At 42.2% G+C, this 14,605-nt stretch overlaps 4 protein-coding genes across 4 annotated transcripts in view; 2 read left to right on the top strand and 2 right to left on the bottom strand.

Moving 5' to 3' along the window:
* Nucleotides 1–2,816, bottom strand: part of SARC_01662 — a gene marked incomplete at its 3' end in the record, with an annotated part of 11,266 nt that extends 8,450 nt beyond the window's left edge. The window contains exons 1-5 of the mRNA XM_014304611.1: nt 2,491–2,816; nt 1,049–1,137; nt 801–912; nt 475–559; nt 157–240 (exon numbers count right to left, since the gene is read on the bottom strand). Of these exons, the coding sequence (XP_014160086.1) occupies nt 157–240; nt 475–559; nt 801–912; nt 1,049–1,137; nt 2,491–2,537 (417 nt within the window). The 5' untranslated portion in view covers nt 2,538–2,816. The remainder of the gene's footprint in view (nt 1–156; nt 241–474; nt 560–800; nt 913–1,048; nt 1,138–2,490) is intronic.
* A 330-nt stretch (nt 2,817–3,146) lies between these two features.
* SARC_01661 (hypothetical protein) lies at nt 3,147–5,727 on the top strand. Its single transcript, XM_014304610.1, has 7 exons — nt 3,147–3,351; nt 3,655–3,749; nt 4,156–4,271; nt 4,448–4,640; nt 4,787–4,933; nt 5,041–5,158; nt 5,305–5,727. The coding sequence occupies exons 1-7, from the start codon at nt 3,207–3,209 to the stop codon at nt 5,433–5,435; spliced, it is 945 nt and encodes a 314-aa protein (XP_014160085.1). The 5' UTR covers nt 3,147–3,206; the 3' UTR covers nt 5,436–5,727.
* A 17-nt stretch (nt 5,728–5,744) lies between these two features.
* On the bottom strand, nt 5,745–7,439 carry SARC_01660 (hypothetical protein; the record flags this gene model as incomplete). The annotated part of the gene is made up of 5 exons (XM_014304609.1): nt 5,745–5,839; nt 6,051–6,139; nt 6,370–6,459; nt 6,627–6,715; nt 7,308–7,439. 5 exons carry the CDS (start codon nt 7,437–7,439, stop codon nt 5,745–5,747), a joined length of 495 nt encoding a protein of 164 aa, XP_014160084.1.
* A 2,901-nt stretch (nt 7,440–10,340) lies between these two features.
* SARC_01659 (hypothetical protein) lies at nt 10,341–14,092 on the top strand. Its single transcript, XM_014304608.1, has 5 exons — nt 10,341–10,469; nt 10,786–10,899; nt 11,411–11,577; nt 12,334–12,436; nt 12,674–14,092. Exons 1-5 carry the CDS (start codon nt 10,376–10,378, stop codon nt 12,769–12,771), a joined length of 576 nt encoding a protein of 191 aa, XP_014160083.1. The 5' UTR covers nt 10,341–10,375; the 3' UTR covers nt 12,772–14,092.
* The last annotated feature ends 513 nt before the right edge of the window (nt 14,093–14,605 follow it).

Below are 14,605 nucleotides of genomic sequence, written 5' to 3'. Positions count from 1 at the left end.
ATATACTTTCACAGTGAAGTGATAAACAGATACGTGTAGATATGCACCAACTATTGAATTTTCGAATATTCGAATCTACAGGTGTACAATACTCACATGGTGTGATGATGGCCACTCCGCTCACCTCCAAGTACTTAAATTCTTTAGAGTCGGAACCTGGAGGGCTTCGCGACCACACGCTTGCTTCACTACTACAACATGCGAGAGGCCGGAAACCTTCTGCTGGTGAAGTATATTGAACTGCAGAAGACTTAGTGACCACCGTACTGTAGTCATACAGTGCTACTAAAGCACCTACATACATCTGCTCAAAAAGAAGATATCGCAGATTAGCAGCTGTTCGCCAGCTTTAATATAACATCATACCATTGCAATCGAAAGAATAGTTCGGCCTGTGATATGTACTGGTACGTAAAAACGAAATGAGACATTTCTTAGAACACACGAGTAAAGGATATCGAAGCAGAGGCATACAGGGTCGTAGATGGCCAGTTCAAGGGGAAGAGCACCAGTACAGTCTTCAAGGAATAAATCGCCAACTAGGTTGTCCAGCTTAGCTCTGTTTGATTAGTGATGATCAGTACAAAATAGATTGGTGACAACCATAACGGGGAAAGGAAAGTGCTGTGAACAAACTGGCTTGGGTTTCCATATAGCCAAGTTCTAAACAAGTGAAATTACGTGTGCACACTTCCATGCTCAAAGGCGTTCGAAGAGTGCGCTGGTTAAACATAACTGCATATCACCGACAACACTAAGACAACATAATACTCTCAAAGGTCATGGCGGACCACACATACGTCACAGGCTGATACGTGATGACTCCAACCAAGAAGGTGTGTTCAGCGGAGTAGTCTGATTGGCGCTGTGGTGATGCGAGGTTTCCCAGTTGACAGTTTTCGAAGCCTCTTTCTGTCGAGTGAATTATGACGCGAGAAAAAGCAGAATGTTGAATAATTGCCACAAAACATATAAGATCACAACAATTCAGATTTATCTCTAATCAAGCCGCTCCCGGGAAGGTACAGGTTTCTAATACACGACATACCTGAAAGGGTGTCTGTTATGGTATCAACATGACGCCGGAGCTGATTGTCCGTTAACGGGCCCTCGAAAGCATGTAATGTCAGACATTCCCTTATAATGTGACGAAAGCAGTAGTCAGCGAACAAGCTACTAAAGTAAAATCTGTCAGCACGCATACAGACAACCACTTTAGCCGCATACGATGGCGGCTGAGAATTAGAACTAGCAGCGCATGTCAACGTGTTTGGTTGATGAGAAACGGCAGGTACTTGTAAAGTATGGATGGAAATGTGGCACATTTCTAGTCGAGTGCCCGGAGAATGCCGGTATGTTACCAGTAACACTCGCCGGAGCAATACATGCTAAACAGCCGATGGGTACGATACAACTCGTAGCACCACATATCCAAAGAGAGTGAGTGCTCTGTATATACATAGTAGCACTTGAATCGGGAGCCAACGCGCAACCGCAACCTTAATGCGACAGTAATGTTCTGCAGTCAGGATCATGTTAGATATCAGATTCATACAAGAATGAGCTTATACAATCAAAGTCAACACTCACAGTAAAAGACGGTTCAACGTCTGCTCATCACAGGGTTAAATGGTATAACCAACACAAATCACGTTTTCTTATGTCCAGCCTTCGAATCACAACCTAACAGTCCTGACTAGCTACAATAGATAATTGGATTGCAGAAGATAGACCAAGATATCCTTTATCAATTATTTGGGGGCGCACAATATGCTGATACGAAAGTTTGCCCGTGGATCAGTGATCAGTGAAGTTGAAATTCGATGGAAAGAACTATAAAATTATAAAATTATGATTCTCAATGGACTAGCGCTGATATTTGCACACGATACCGCGCGTGATGATACTTTTTCTATATCCACGCCCATGTCACTATAAGAAGACAGAACAACGCCATTCCTTGAAGGATGTTCTTTGACATTCTGATTTTGAATAGTCAGTAGGTACCAGACTTGAACACGACAAATTCCCCATTCCGCCGATGTGAGACGACAAGACATATGCATGTGCAGTACTTCTGCACACCCATACACACGTAGAGTGATATTGTTTTGATTCAACTGTATGAGTGAAATCGGGAGGCGAATATTACTGTCATTGGCGAATTCTGATACAACGCACAATTACTGCATTCAGCTCTCGCAAGCCAGGTGATTGAATGAACTTTGATGAGAATGTATTTGTCCTATCTCGCACTAATGATCATAATTTTGCAAGCATGTTTAGCTTCAAAGTGGTATCGCACCGTAGCGATGAAACAACAGAGCATGCACATGAACCCACTCTCACAAAAAAAATACAAAACTTGCATTTAATTTTCTTAGTAGAATATAATTTGGTATATACTGTGCTTGACATGCTTCTACAAAACATTGTTGACAAGCACTAATGCATCAGCAGGTCTGTGGCAGTAACAATTGTATTTGGTACCTTATGTGGTCTCGAAGACGCCGTTTGTTGGTACAAAGCACTGCCATGTTGTTGATTCGTGCAATTCGTGGCCGGCATCTCTATCGGGATGCAATTTTCCTGAACCGAAACCTTGCTATTGTGTACTGGATGGCGACTGGGCGCTGTATTGTGAGGTTACACTCATAATGTAATCTCAACCAAGCTTCTACGGACTTGCGTCCGAGGATTTCTTTCTTCTCTCTACTGTCCACTAGATGTAGAGAGGGCCAAACCCAAACTGTAAAGAGATACTAGTCCCCACACTCTCTGTGCTAGAGTGTAGTAGAATTTCAAAAGGTGGTAATCGGTATACTACGTACCAGAACGCAAATCAAAATGTGATATGATATTGATGACATCAGCAATTTATAAATTTTGGCGGCCAGCTTTGAGTCCCGGTATGCGAACTAAATTTGTAGTACCGGTACGACAGAAACCAAGCAACCAAGAGAGAACGATTGGTATTTATTATGTATCGCCTCTGCGCCTGTTTGGCTCCGGCGGGCTCCACTATACCGTTGGAATGCCGCGAACCAACGAAAATGTGCCATTTCTTTCTATGCTACTACCTCTTAGGAGTTGTTTTGAAAATAAAGCACAAAGAAATGCAGATAATCAAATTCAAATAAATATTTGGATTTTTGTACGCTGAACTCCTTTAGTGTCAATGAACTATTCACACACTCGCTTATTGCATGTTGACTACGCAGAACCGGACAATAGAACAAATTCTTACAGGTGGTATATACACAGTTTACGACACTATGTCTAGCGCTACCTTACGATCACGTGGCGGCAGTGGAGCCGGTGGCATGCTCAAACAACGTAAAGGAGAATCAGGTAATTGATTTAAGGCCAATCAGGTGATCAGTAGTATCAAGACGTAGCGTATTAGAATAGAATAAACAATGATACAATCGAGTGAATTCTAGTGTATTTCCGAGTAGCGGGTAGGCTGAATTTATATATGTATATATATATATATATATATATATATATGTAACCTGATGGGCACAAGTATCGTTAGATCGTGATGTCGATTTTATCAAACAAAACGAAACTCCAGCGTAATAAAGAAACAATAACGCTAGTGTAGCCACACCAGTTTCTTCATCCATACTAAACGAATATCTCTCTCAACAGTTACGCGTGCCCCTTCCAACGCTCACGATGTCCGTGACGAAGCGGAGCTCGAAGAGAAATACGGCAAGGACTGCAAGTTGACACTAATGGATGAAGTATGTTTTTAAAGTGGAGTTTGTTGTTTGTGTATTGATTTATAAACAGTTAAAATCGAGAGAGAGAAAAATGAATTTTCGTCCAAAATCAGATATAATAATGTGTCGTGTATGTCATATTCCATGTACATGGTGGAGTGTACATGCGCTCCAATAACTTGCTTCCACTGTATGTAAACAAACTTTAGTAGTGGAAATTTGCTACGATCACGAGAGCTATGATATAGTGATATTAGTACTCCGTTCCAACTTCTATCTATAGAATATATCTACGAAGAATGCAAAAGCAGTACAGTTGTATCAGTATGCAAAATCGCACAACATATTGCGATATGGTCTAAATAGGAAAATTTGCTAGCAGCTTTCTAATGTTGTCAATATTATTTTGTATTACTCGCACTGGTAGATGATGCTAATGGGTCTGGATCCCAAAGCAGGATATACTTCATTTTTTAATGACTCAATCTCTACCGGTTTGAGAGGGGCAGTCCTGATCGAATTGGCCCTTAGGAATAGAATCGGGTATGTCAACTGTGCTGCCAGAAGTTACTTCGGATATTAGGAGAGTACTGTTTTATATTGGCATGTATTGTTGCCAGCAAACCAATAAGACTTATGTATTGTTTTATAGATGAGTAAATCTAAAGAATATCACGCAACAGATTCTAATTGAGACCGCTTTCGTCGAATTTCTAAAGCCTCAAAACGACGAATGGAAGTCGCAATCTTTCCTTGGATAGAAGGCCCGTCGTAGTGCTCGATAGTGCCCCAACCGGCGAAGTTGTACTAGATGAAGCGCTGAAGAACATAGGCTCATGTTCGGAAACAGTTGCAACCTGGATTGAATATCTTAGTGGTGAGGCATGGAACCCGCTCAAGCTGAAATACCAGGTGAGTATATAGTCAATCGCATTTTTTGCGGATGCGAACACTATTGCAGAGAAACATGCTATTGAATATATTTGAGATCAGTTTGTTCCATCGAAATTTCGATTCCTCCATCGACTAAGCACTGACGTAATAATATATTGATTCAGCTTCATCACGTAAGAGAAAGGCTATCAAAAGGCCTTTGCGAAAAAGGGATACTGACTACGGCACAACAGAATTTCTACGTATTTGACGTCACTACACATCCTGTCATCGATGACAAAGCACGAGATGAAGTGACATTAAGGCTTCAGGTACGTCGATCTGCATTTCATTCCATCTCAGTGAGCAAAGTATCAGCGATGTGTTCAGCTGGATCTGGCGATCGCTTTTGATCGATATACTTTAATCATATTCACAGGATTCATTGATGAGTAAGTGGCAATCGGACAAAAATAGAATTGATGACAGAGATCTGGCCCGAATTATATTAGCCCATGCTTCCGATGTTCTCGATCAAACGTTCTCCGAATTAGAAGGTAAATTCGATATATATTGTTTGCAAACGAGTCTGATTAGCGCGACTCACATTGCGATTAAAATATGTGTTTATGTGTCAATATAACGTGTTAGATTAATATATATATATATATTACCGTCTGACACACGCGTCATCACATTCCAGATGAAGCATACGAGCTTGCTACAGAGCACGCTCAGGAGATTCTAGACGCGGATGCCGACTACGAATATAGGCGAGGCGACAACTGCAACGAAATTGTCTGGGCAGTGAAGGACTTCTTCACAGAGCTGTGAATCGCGACTAACCCAAATACTGCAGTGTCAAACGCTTCCAAAACTTTCCATTCAATGAACATAGGCCAAACTTTTGCAACGAGGTCACCGCCGATGCATGCAAACTACAGTCAAGCATGCAACCGCAGCTTTGCATTGCTTCTACTAAATATATTAAGAACAGTACATAAACGAAGAGCGAGTACAGAGCAGACTGAAGGTTTTAAAGCCAAATTTAGTTCAAAATGACCGGATATCTATCGTTCATCGAAGTAAGTAGCAATCACTCGTTGCAGTAGGTAGTTGGTGCCTAAACATAGAACCACTAGATCAGTTTGTTGCTCGGTATGCACTGCTTAAGTAGTCGATGAGCTGCACAGCACATAGCTCGATATCACCCTTCGCATAGCCGGCCAGCTGCATCACTGCCATACACATCAGCAAAGCAATGCACTAAGTTTCTTTTGAAATTAGAGAATATCGAATCAGGGATATACTGTGAAAACTCACTAAACCTATATTGGAGGTGGCAAATGTATTGAAAGCAGCGTAGTTCAACGTAGCAGCACTGCCGTATTTACGACGGTAAACATCGTCCGGATCAGTACAAACATATCTGTGAATAAAAGAACTCACATATGGCGACCGTACTATCCGAGTCCGCGCTTCTAGGAGAGAGATATTCTGCTACAGCAATCACTCCAGCGGCACACGCCCCAGGCGTACTAACATGACATCAAGGTTAGGTTGAGTGAGCTCATTTTGTGTCAAAAGCACTCAGAAGGTCCTCAAAGTAGGGGAGAATGGATATGATCGCTCAGGGCTCACGATGTCTCTGCCGAAAGAGCTCTAGTAGCTGTCGTGGACCACATCATGCAAGCTCGGATAATAATATATTTACTCAATACAGGTACCCCCAGACTATTCAAGTATGATTTATTAGTGTCACGCACACCTGAAATAGCCGCTCGTGAACATGGCCAGCTCAAGAAGGTCTTCGCAGTGTGCTCCCATGGCCATCCGTTCCTCTGCCGTTTGCGAAGGCCTTGAGCGTACATTTCAGATCAGGCATTAAGTCATAATTCAACAGCAGTGGTAGATGCAAACATGACGAATAGCGATACAAGCCTATGTGTATATCCTTGTATATATTACCCACTACTGTCACTACAATGAATTGCGTTGTTCGGTGTGCTGTTTGCTGTGCTATACCTGAAAGAAGCGAGAAGAAACTGCATCACATCATAGTTTGTTGTGTATGTCGTCTCATAATCGATCGTTTGGAGAACGTTCACCTCCGACTGGGTGTGGAGCAAAAGAGATACTGATTCTTAGCGATTTTTTCCTTTACCTATTGGTGCAATCTGCATGCTAGCTGTAGGCCGATTGTAATTTAAAGACCTCGTTGATATGCTTGTGAATCTGAATAATGTCATTGTACAACTGATGTCGAGTACATTCACCTCGAGCTATTATATAGCTGTGCAGTGGTCTGACCTCAGACTAATATTCCGGACAATATATTTCCATGTATCCAGATCGAGTTGATCGCCGATAGCTAGGTATGATTCCGGTTTAGTAGTTTGATAAGTTAAGGCAGTCCAAGCAAGTAGTTGGATAAGTATCCAAGTTTTTAAGACATACAGATCTGCAAGGACGTATGAGTAGTGGCAAGCCTCTAGAATACTCCTGTACCCAGTAGTCGTGACGATGATCCACAGTATCCTATAAGACTAGTACGTGCTGGCGTAAAAATCTTACACTTGTCTGCGTTCGATCATTGCACTTAGTGATTCGCGAGTTTGATCCTACTATTATATTCAAGTGCTTTCGAAAAAAAGTTACATAACCATTTCTGGTAATGACAACAGTCGACATTAAGTAAATTGGTACCTGCAGTAACTGTCCCCCGATGGCTGAGTGGTGTTTTGAGTTGAAGATAGGCTCTTTGCCTCTCGCTCGCAAAGGCTCGGACGACGACAGCTGCGAAACGTCGGCAAAAGTCGTTGCGGAAACAGGCAACATCGTATAGTCGTCAGTCGGAAGTTAAACTATTACATTGTAAAACAGTTGGACGTATATATCAACCTTCGTAATTCTGATCCATTTCCACTGGAGGTTTCGTAGTCACGTACGTTGTCGAACACGGACTTACCTTCGCAGCAATCCGCACACAGCAAATCGCACCCATTGTGAGCTCCTGCAGTTGCCTTAAGTATAATATGGATATGTCACCCACAAGTGTAGGTCACGCAAAAACAACAAAATAACATACAAATTTAATGCGCGTGCTAATATGAATCATCATAAGCATCAAAGCCTGCACAGTGTAGTGCGTTTCACTATAGGATGGGATTGGTCAAACGTCACAGCCGACCAAGACAAACAACAGGTACACCCGCTTACTGTTTCTGGTCTAGGACCTCCTGACCGGTTCGCAGGCGATTGTTGATCTTCATGGCCGTATATTTCGAGAATAAATGAAGCGCTAATTGGGACGATTAGTGACCACATATCAGGGCCATATGCCACACGGAATAGTCTCACGTCGCTGTGCACATGTGGTGTGTGTATTCTATGGCTTCACAGTATGGTAAGCTTTCATACGCCTTGTGAACCCTGCCAGGGCCCACACACATCGCAAGTGCTGATCTCGAACGGCCGTGTACTCTTTTCTCGATGGAAGCGCTGAACAACATAATGCTATAATAGCAATTCATGTGATATACGCGATGGTGATCCACGATTGGCGGTCTTGACTAGTCATACAAGATCAAGGATATGCATGCGATAGTACATGCGAAGCTCTGAATCATAACTCTGGACCTCGGCAGTTGTGCTGCACTGTGGGTGTTTTACTTCAAATCTGCGTAAAGCAGTGTCACGAAATACCAAAATCGCTGAGCATACAGTTAGTGCATCTTGTTGAAGCGATGTATATAGACACTGGTATAACTGGGAAGCGATTTGAACATAATAGACCGGACTAGTACATAAACACATTTGTGATGGAATATTGTGATATCACGTGATACGACGCGACTGTGCGCCGACTCAATTCAGAAACAACAGCGAATAGAGTGTTACCGCTATGAATACATATACGGAGACTGAAGATCGCACTGCGCCGCCTCAGTTCGTTTGTAACTGCACATCCCACACATATCATCGACACTTCAAAACAAATCGTCCCATGCTCCACTGAAGATAATGAAGTTTGCAATTTATTCGAATCGCACCGGGCAAAAGTCCTAACGAAGCCCAAAAGGTGCCTTGTGGCACGATTCTTACCATGGAAGGAGGCTTCTGAACGCCCAAGTTCATCACAAAGGCGAAAGATGTAATCTGCAACACAATCGCAGACAGTATTCAATGATATGTGGCCTCCACCTGTAGAGTACCATATGCGTGCTTCCAGACAAATGCCAAAGAATCAACAGTATCCGGTCGAGTGTAATGGTACAGACCTGTAGTGTTCTGATTATTGCAGGACGCAAGTCTCCATAAAACATACCTATTTTTAAAAACCAATACAGGTGCTGCTGAGTACTATCCCTTGATGAGAATTCTGGTCATTTCGAGCAACCGAAATAAATTGCAAACATGCCTGAATATATACACACCAGCAGTAACTCACAGGAACACAGTAAGCTATCATCACAATCCTCTACACTTACACAAAATCGAATATCGAAAATTTAATCTATACGTTAAGAGCCAACCTGCGCATTCAGGGATGAAGACTTCCTTTGTGCAGTTGATGCCCTCGCGTCGTTCTTGCAGTTTGTTGTGAGAGCTCGTCACGATGTACTGTGCAACATCGCACTCCATCTCAGGCTTCAGCTTCATACTGATGAATTGTAAAAAGCCGGCGTTGGCGTATGTCCCAATATTGATAAGAACAGGTTAAAACACACAAGCCATCTACAGAAACGAATATATTTTTTATATTATGCATTCGCTACCATCAGATACGACTAGCCGAAGTTGTATGTTATGTACCCGTGCGGATGAATAGAACGTTGCAAAAGACTCCTATTGACTTTGAAGGAATTTTAGTAAAGTCGTGCGTAATATTCGACTGGCTTAAGTACGTCAGTATTATTTATATTGTCGCAAGACTATGCGAATCTGTGATCAGTGGTGTAGTTCTGGCTATGTAGCAGTCGAATGTGACTTTTACTTGTACGTTTTATTTTAAAATTGTTTTTACCAAGTCTCATACAGCACGCAACTTGTCAGTGTAATATGAACAGCAACTTGGGATCTCTCGACGACAGTTTTATAAATATATGGATAAGCTTTCAGGGGAATGGCGAAGATACTTACTTGTTCCCACAAATCTCCATTTAAGACTATATATACACAGCTCTCGTCGAATCCAAACGAAATTACATTGTGAGCAGCATTCTACTATAAACATGAAAAGCACCCGTGAAAAGTGTGCAATACCTCGGTTGGTATTGTCAACCGTATCAGTGTGTAGAAGAAGATTAAACACCAGCAGTGTATATATGTTTAACGGGGAGAGGTATATCCTGCGATTGTCTACCTTGACCTCAGTCTCAGACGAACAGCACACGAAAGTTGCAATTCTGAACTAATAATGAGGCCTGCGACCACCTGCCGGCCTGGGAGTGCTAGACTGCTGGCCGATATATACACTGCTGTTGTACTCAGTGAGCTGTGGCAGTCTGCCAGTGTCTGAACAGGTGCAGGCCTGAAGCCTATGTATGTCGCACTGCGGAATAAAAAGCGAAAATTATCAATCTATCGTGTGGATCACTTATGAGTAATAAAGTGATTACATTCTTGTTTATGATAAATACATATTTTCATATATTTTTTTTTAAAAACTCTGCAAGGACAATACGTGGAATGTGTAACGATTCACTACAAATTAGATACGCACAGTGTTTACAAGCTTCACAACAAAGAATAATAAGCTAAAATAGTAAACGATGGGAATATGCTGCGGTAGGCCCTCAGAAGAGGAAGAAGAACGCATGCGCATGGAAGCCCTGCCAAAAGTGCTCATTGATGAAAATTACAAAGGTAATATGTGTGAGAAACATAGTCAGTCTTTGTGAGCGTATAATGGCATAACGTACAAAACAATATGCAGGTGTACTCATACAGTATGCAGGTGTACTCATACAGTATGCAGGTGTACTCATACAGTATGCAGGTGTACTCATACAGTATGCAAAATACGACAAGCTAATGTGAGCCTAGTACGACATAGTCTATCCATTAAATATTGCTTGCATACCAACCACCCACGAAATGTTTGCGTACTGTTCGTACCGCATGCTTTTCTCGTCGAATTATACAACGTGCTCATGAACATAGATTACACGCATCTTTGCAGGTCCTAACGTCGTGGTCGACGGAGGGCTATGTGTCAGGGGCAGAGGCGCTGCTTTGGCCAACGGTCCGCTTGTGCAGGACCAAAGCTACTGGGAAGTCAAGGTTAAATCTGGAGGTATGTGGGATAATTCCCTATAGCTCTCAAATGTACCGTCTCACATACTGGATTACGTTGCCATTAAAAATGTTGTGTATGTGTGTGCTGTTGTGTTTAAGTTCCAATGCGCAGGATCTTTAACTGCCAATAACTCTATGTTTCTTACCATTAAACGAGTTCCCTGGCTCTAAGCTATGCTTGCGATACCTTTAGCGGCACTTGGTGCGGTTGATCACTGATTGTTGTAGCCATGAAATACGCGTGCGTAGACGCGAAGAACAGTTTTCTTGGAATTATCATACATTTAGGGCGTGTATCTCATAAGTGTCGATTTCTACTCACGTATGACAGAGTTGGTTTTGAACTTCGAAGTGATACCTGAACAATCGGGTTTGTATATAAAAGCGCAGGCTTATATTCAACACCACCATGTCAGATGCACCTTAGTGACATCTGTCACCTGTGTATATCGCGAGAGTTTTTGCTTTTTGAGAGCTCACTTCGATCGATTCAATCGCCCACAAACCAGGATCATGGGGGCTGGGAGTGTCACTTCGAACAGAGGATCTCAAATCTGTTCCTCTTGGACAAGGGAATCAAAGCTGGGTATTTAGGAACGATGGAGAGATCTATCACTGCGGCGAAGCGTACACACAATATGCTGACAAAATTGCCGTTAAAGAGGGCGACGTAATAGTATGTTTTCTGTATAATTGCAACTGGTCGAAATGTAGATGCATATTTCTGATGGATGAAGTGTTTGTAGTGTGTATCTATTCGTATACATGGGTGTCGGTATCGTATAGGTTGATTGTGTGGAATAGGGTTCGAATATGTCTATCTAGTATTGATCTGTCAATGCTAGGAATTTAATGCTTTACTGTGTCTATTTTGTGAACACATAGTAATGTATTTATACTCCTCGTGCGTGTCCACTGGGTTTTTGTGAATGCTGATGTGTACTTATGGCCATATAATCACTCTCGGCTGTGTATGTCGATAGATGTGCATGAGTATATGTGTACAGGTGCATAAATGCATATTAGGCATACAATAGCCTGTGGTGCCCACATAACTTCGAGTATGTAGATGTAGATATATATATATATATATATATATATATATATATGCACCCTGAGTGTATCAGCCGTTGCGCAAATTCCACTAGCGAGGCATGTTTGATGATGTACATATCTCTATTTGAGAAGGTGATGCTGAGCTTCTTCATCGTGACCATTCTGACACTATCGAATTTTGGCTGTTTTATTACATATTTTAATTTTCGTTTACCGAATTGAGCTGAGTATTCTTGAGTGATTTACACGTTCGTCGTGCCTGAAAATGTGTCTTTGTGTTATTCCATACTCTTATTACATTACAACAACGGTACAGCACAGCGTCATACCTAGTCCTAGTGCATTTATACTTACTCGTATATATAACGCTCTGCAGGGATGCTCTTACGATCACGTTGACTTACATTTCTACATCAACGGAAAGCAGTTGGAGTGCTCGGTGATGACCGTCAGGGGTAAAGTGTACCCCTCTGTATACGGTGAGTATTGGCACGCGTGCAATACATGTTATATATCTTAGAGACATACATTACACGTTTGGTCTTCTACTTTGCTACACAAATCGCTCCGCAATACACGAAAAATCATCCTCGTATGATTCTTTGAGCCTGTATAGCCAGCCTCTTTTAAAAGAAGCGCATTACATGATGTCATATAGTTTTCAGGACCTCTAATGTGCCCGCCATTCTCTCTTACCCTCCACGTCACCTCCCTAGTTGACAACGGTGCTGTGCTGGATTGCGAGTTCACAAACTTCGCACACCCGCCGCCCAGGGGATACAGCCGAATCATGTTCGAACAGAGCCTTCTTTGAGCTGTGAACACAATCATTAGCGACTATTCCTCGGCGTGCAACGACAATCGAGACAAGGTAGTTTGGCGGTCAGACAATGGAAATCAACATAGCTCGGGTGAATACCTTTGACCTTCAAAGCAATCCCGTAAACACCGGTATCCTTCGTAAATGTATATTATTAGACGTACATGAAGTTGAGAAGCCGGGAAGTTAGACTCGGTGTCAAATATTATTGAACTGTGCGTGCAGCGGCAACACAATGGTCTTCAAGCATGGGCGAGCTGTAGTTTCGGCGGGACCTTGCAACTAGTGGTTTACGCTCGTAGCAGACTACATCCATTCCCAGCATTTACCTAAAAGGGTAATGTGGAGGCGTGGAGATCTCATGCCACATGTGAAGAGCAATGAGCTAGAAGTATCACAAAACACCCAATATGGCACATTAGCGACGAAACGTACTGTATGTCAAGCACAACTACTTCAATCGCACGCGCGGTTACAAACTCGAGTCTATACATAAGGAGGGGCATAGGATAAGACGGTGAACTGAGCTCGGCAGGAATTTAGTTCATGAAAGATATGTTCGGGTTAATCTTTGTTATGTGTATCAGGAGCAGCATAGTCGGTGGGGGTCGACTATGAGCTTAACAGTGTGGTTTGTAGAAATCGTAGGGTTGGTAGGCTGGCGCACAGTGTTAGTTCATTATCGCTCAGGGTGGTATTGGCGATGTAGAATACATGAATGGCTTTCCAATGCAAACATCTAAATTTCACCGATTTGTATGCGTGACAATTTAAAATTTGCTAGCTTCTGGCAGAGGAGCAAGGCAAGAACACTGGAAGACAGCCGGGCTGCACTGTGCTAGCAAGCAATAGTTATCTGGTTGGTTGACAGAATTCCATGCGATGGATATGGAGACAGAGATCGATATTTGCGATAAAGAGAAAGACACCGCGATAGTTTGCTAAACCTCAGATGCATCATATGCGCTCGCAGGCAATCTCTAAGCGCTTGCTAAATGCATCTCCATGAGAATATGCAGACTACCGCTTTTTGTTCAGTGGACAAACCTGAGGGAACTTTGAGTAACATAAACTTTAAACAAACGAAGTGGTCGCATTTAATCATTACAGCGAGCTTCTAGTCCAAAGGCAGATAGAGCGGGAGGTGATGTCGGCGATAAGCGTCGATCCATTTAGCCAGGCTTCTGACCACTTGTAATGGAATAAATGGAGGGCTGCAAACATATCCCTCCTTTCAGATCGCTGAATGTATATACTAGTGTTTCTCATCGCCGTGATCGCCGTGACCATGGTGGTCCCAAGGATGTGAAAATCCCTGTTGGAAAAACGGTGGAGTTAGATGTGAGCTGTTAATTGACCGTGCCTTGCGATAGCATCCGAGATCGTGCGTGCTTACAGAATACATACGACTATGTATACAACACATGCAAAATATACTTTTAGATCTTTCGAATTTGATAAACATATAAGAAAATGCATATCACTCTTATAATACATTGGACATGTTACTGTATATCACCTAGACATGCTATTTGCGAGTTGGTGGATGTTTAACTGTGCATCACCTAGACATGAGATTTCCGGATTGTTAAGTATGGATGTCATACGTAGAAGTACAGATGAATACTCAGATGCACATAAGGCCATGTAAGTAATACAGCAACCATGGATACACTCTCCAATAGATATGAAGTTGTATACAGCAGTCTTAATATTTTCTATTTATTGATCAGAGCGGATGTGTATGTCGCTTTGCAACTTGTTCAGAAAATATGCAGATATACCGCACAAACTTGCCATATAAAACAATACGTGATTTTATGTTATA

The sequence above is a fragment of the Sphaeroforma arctica genome (genome assembly GCF_001186125.1).
Source record: "Sphaeroforma arctica JP610 unplaced genomic scaffold supercont1.68, whole genome shotgun sequence".
NCBI classification, from domain to species: domain Eukaryota; class Ichthyosporea; order Ichthyophonida; genus Sphaeroforma; species Sphaeroforma arctica.
This window is presented reverse-complemented; position numbering and strand designations above follow the sequence as displayed.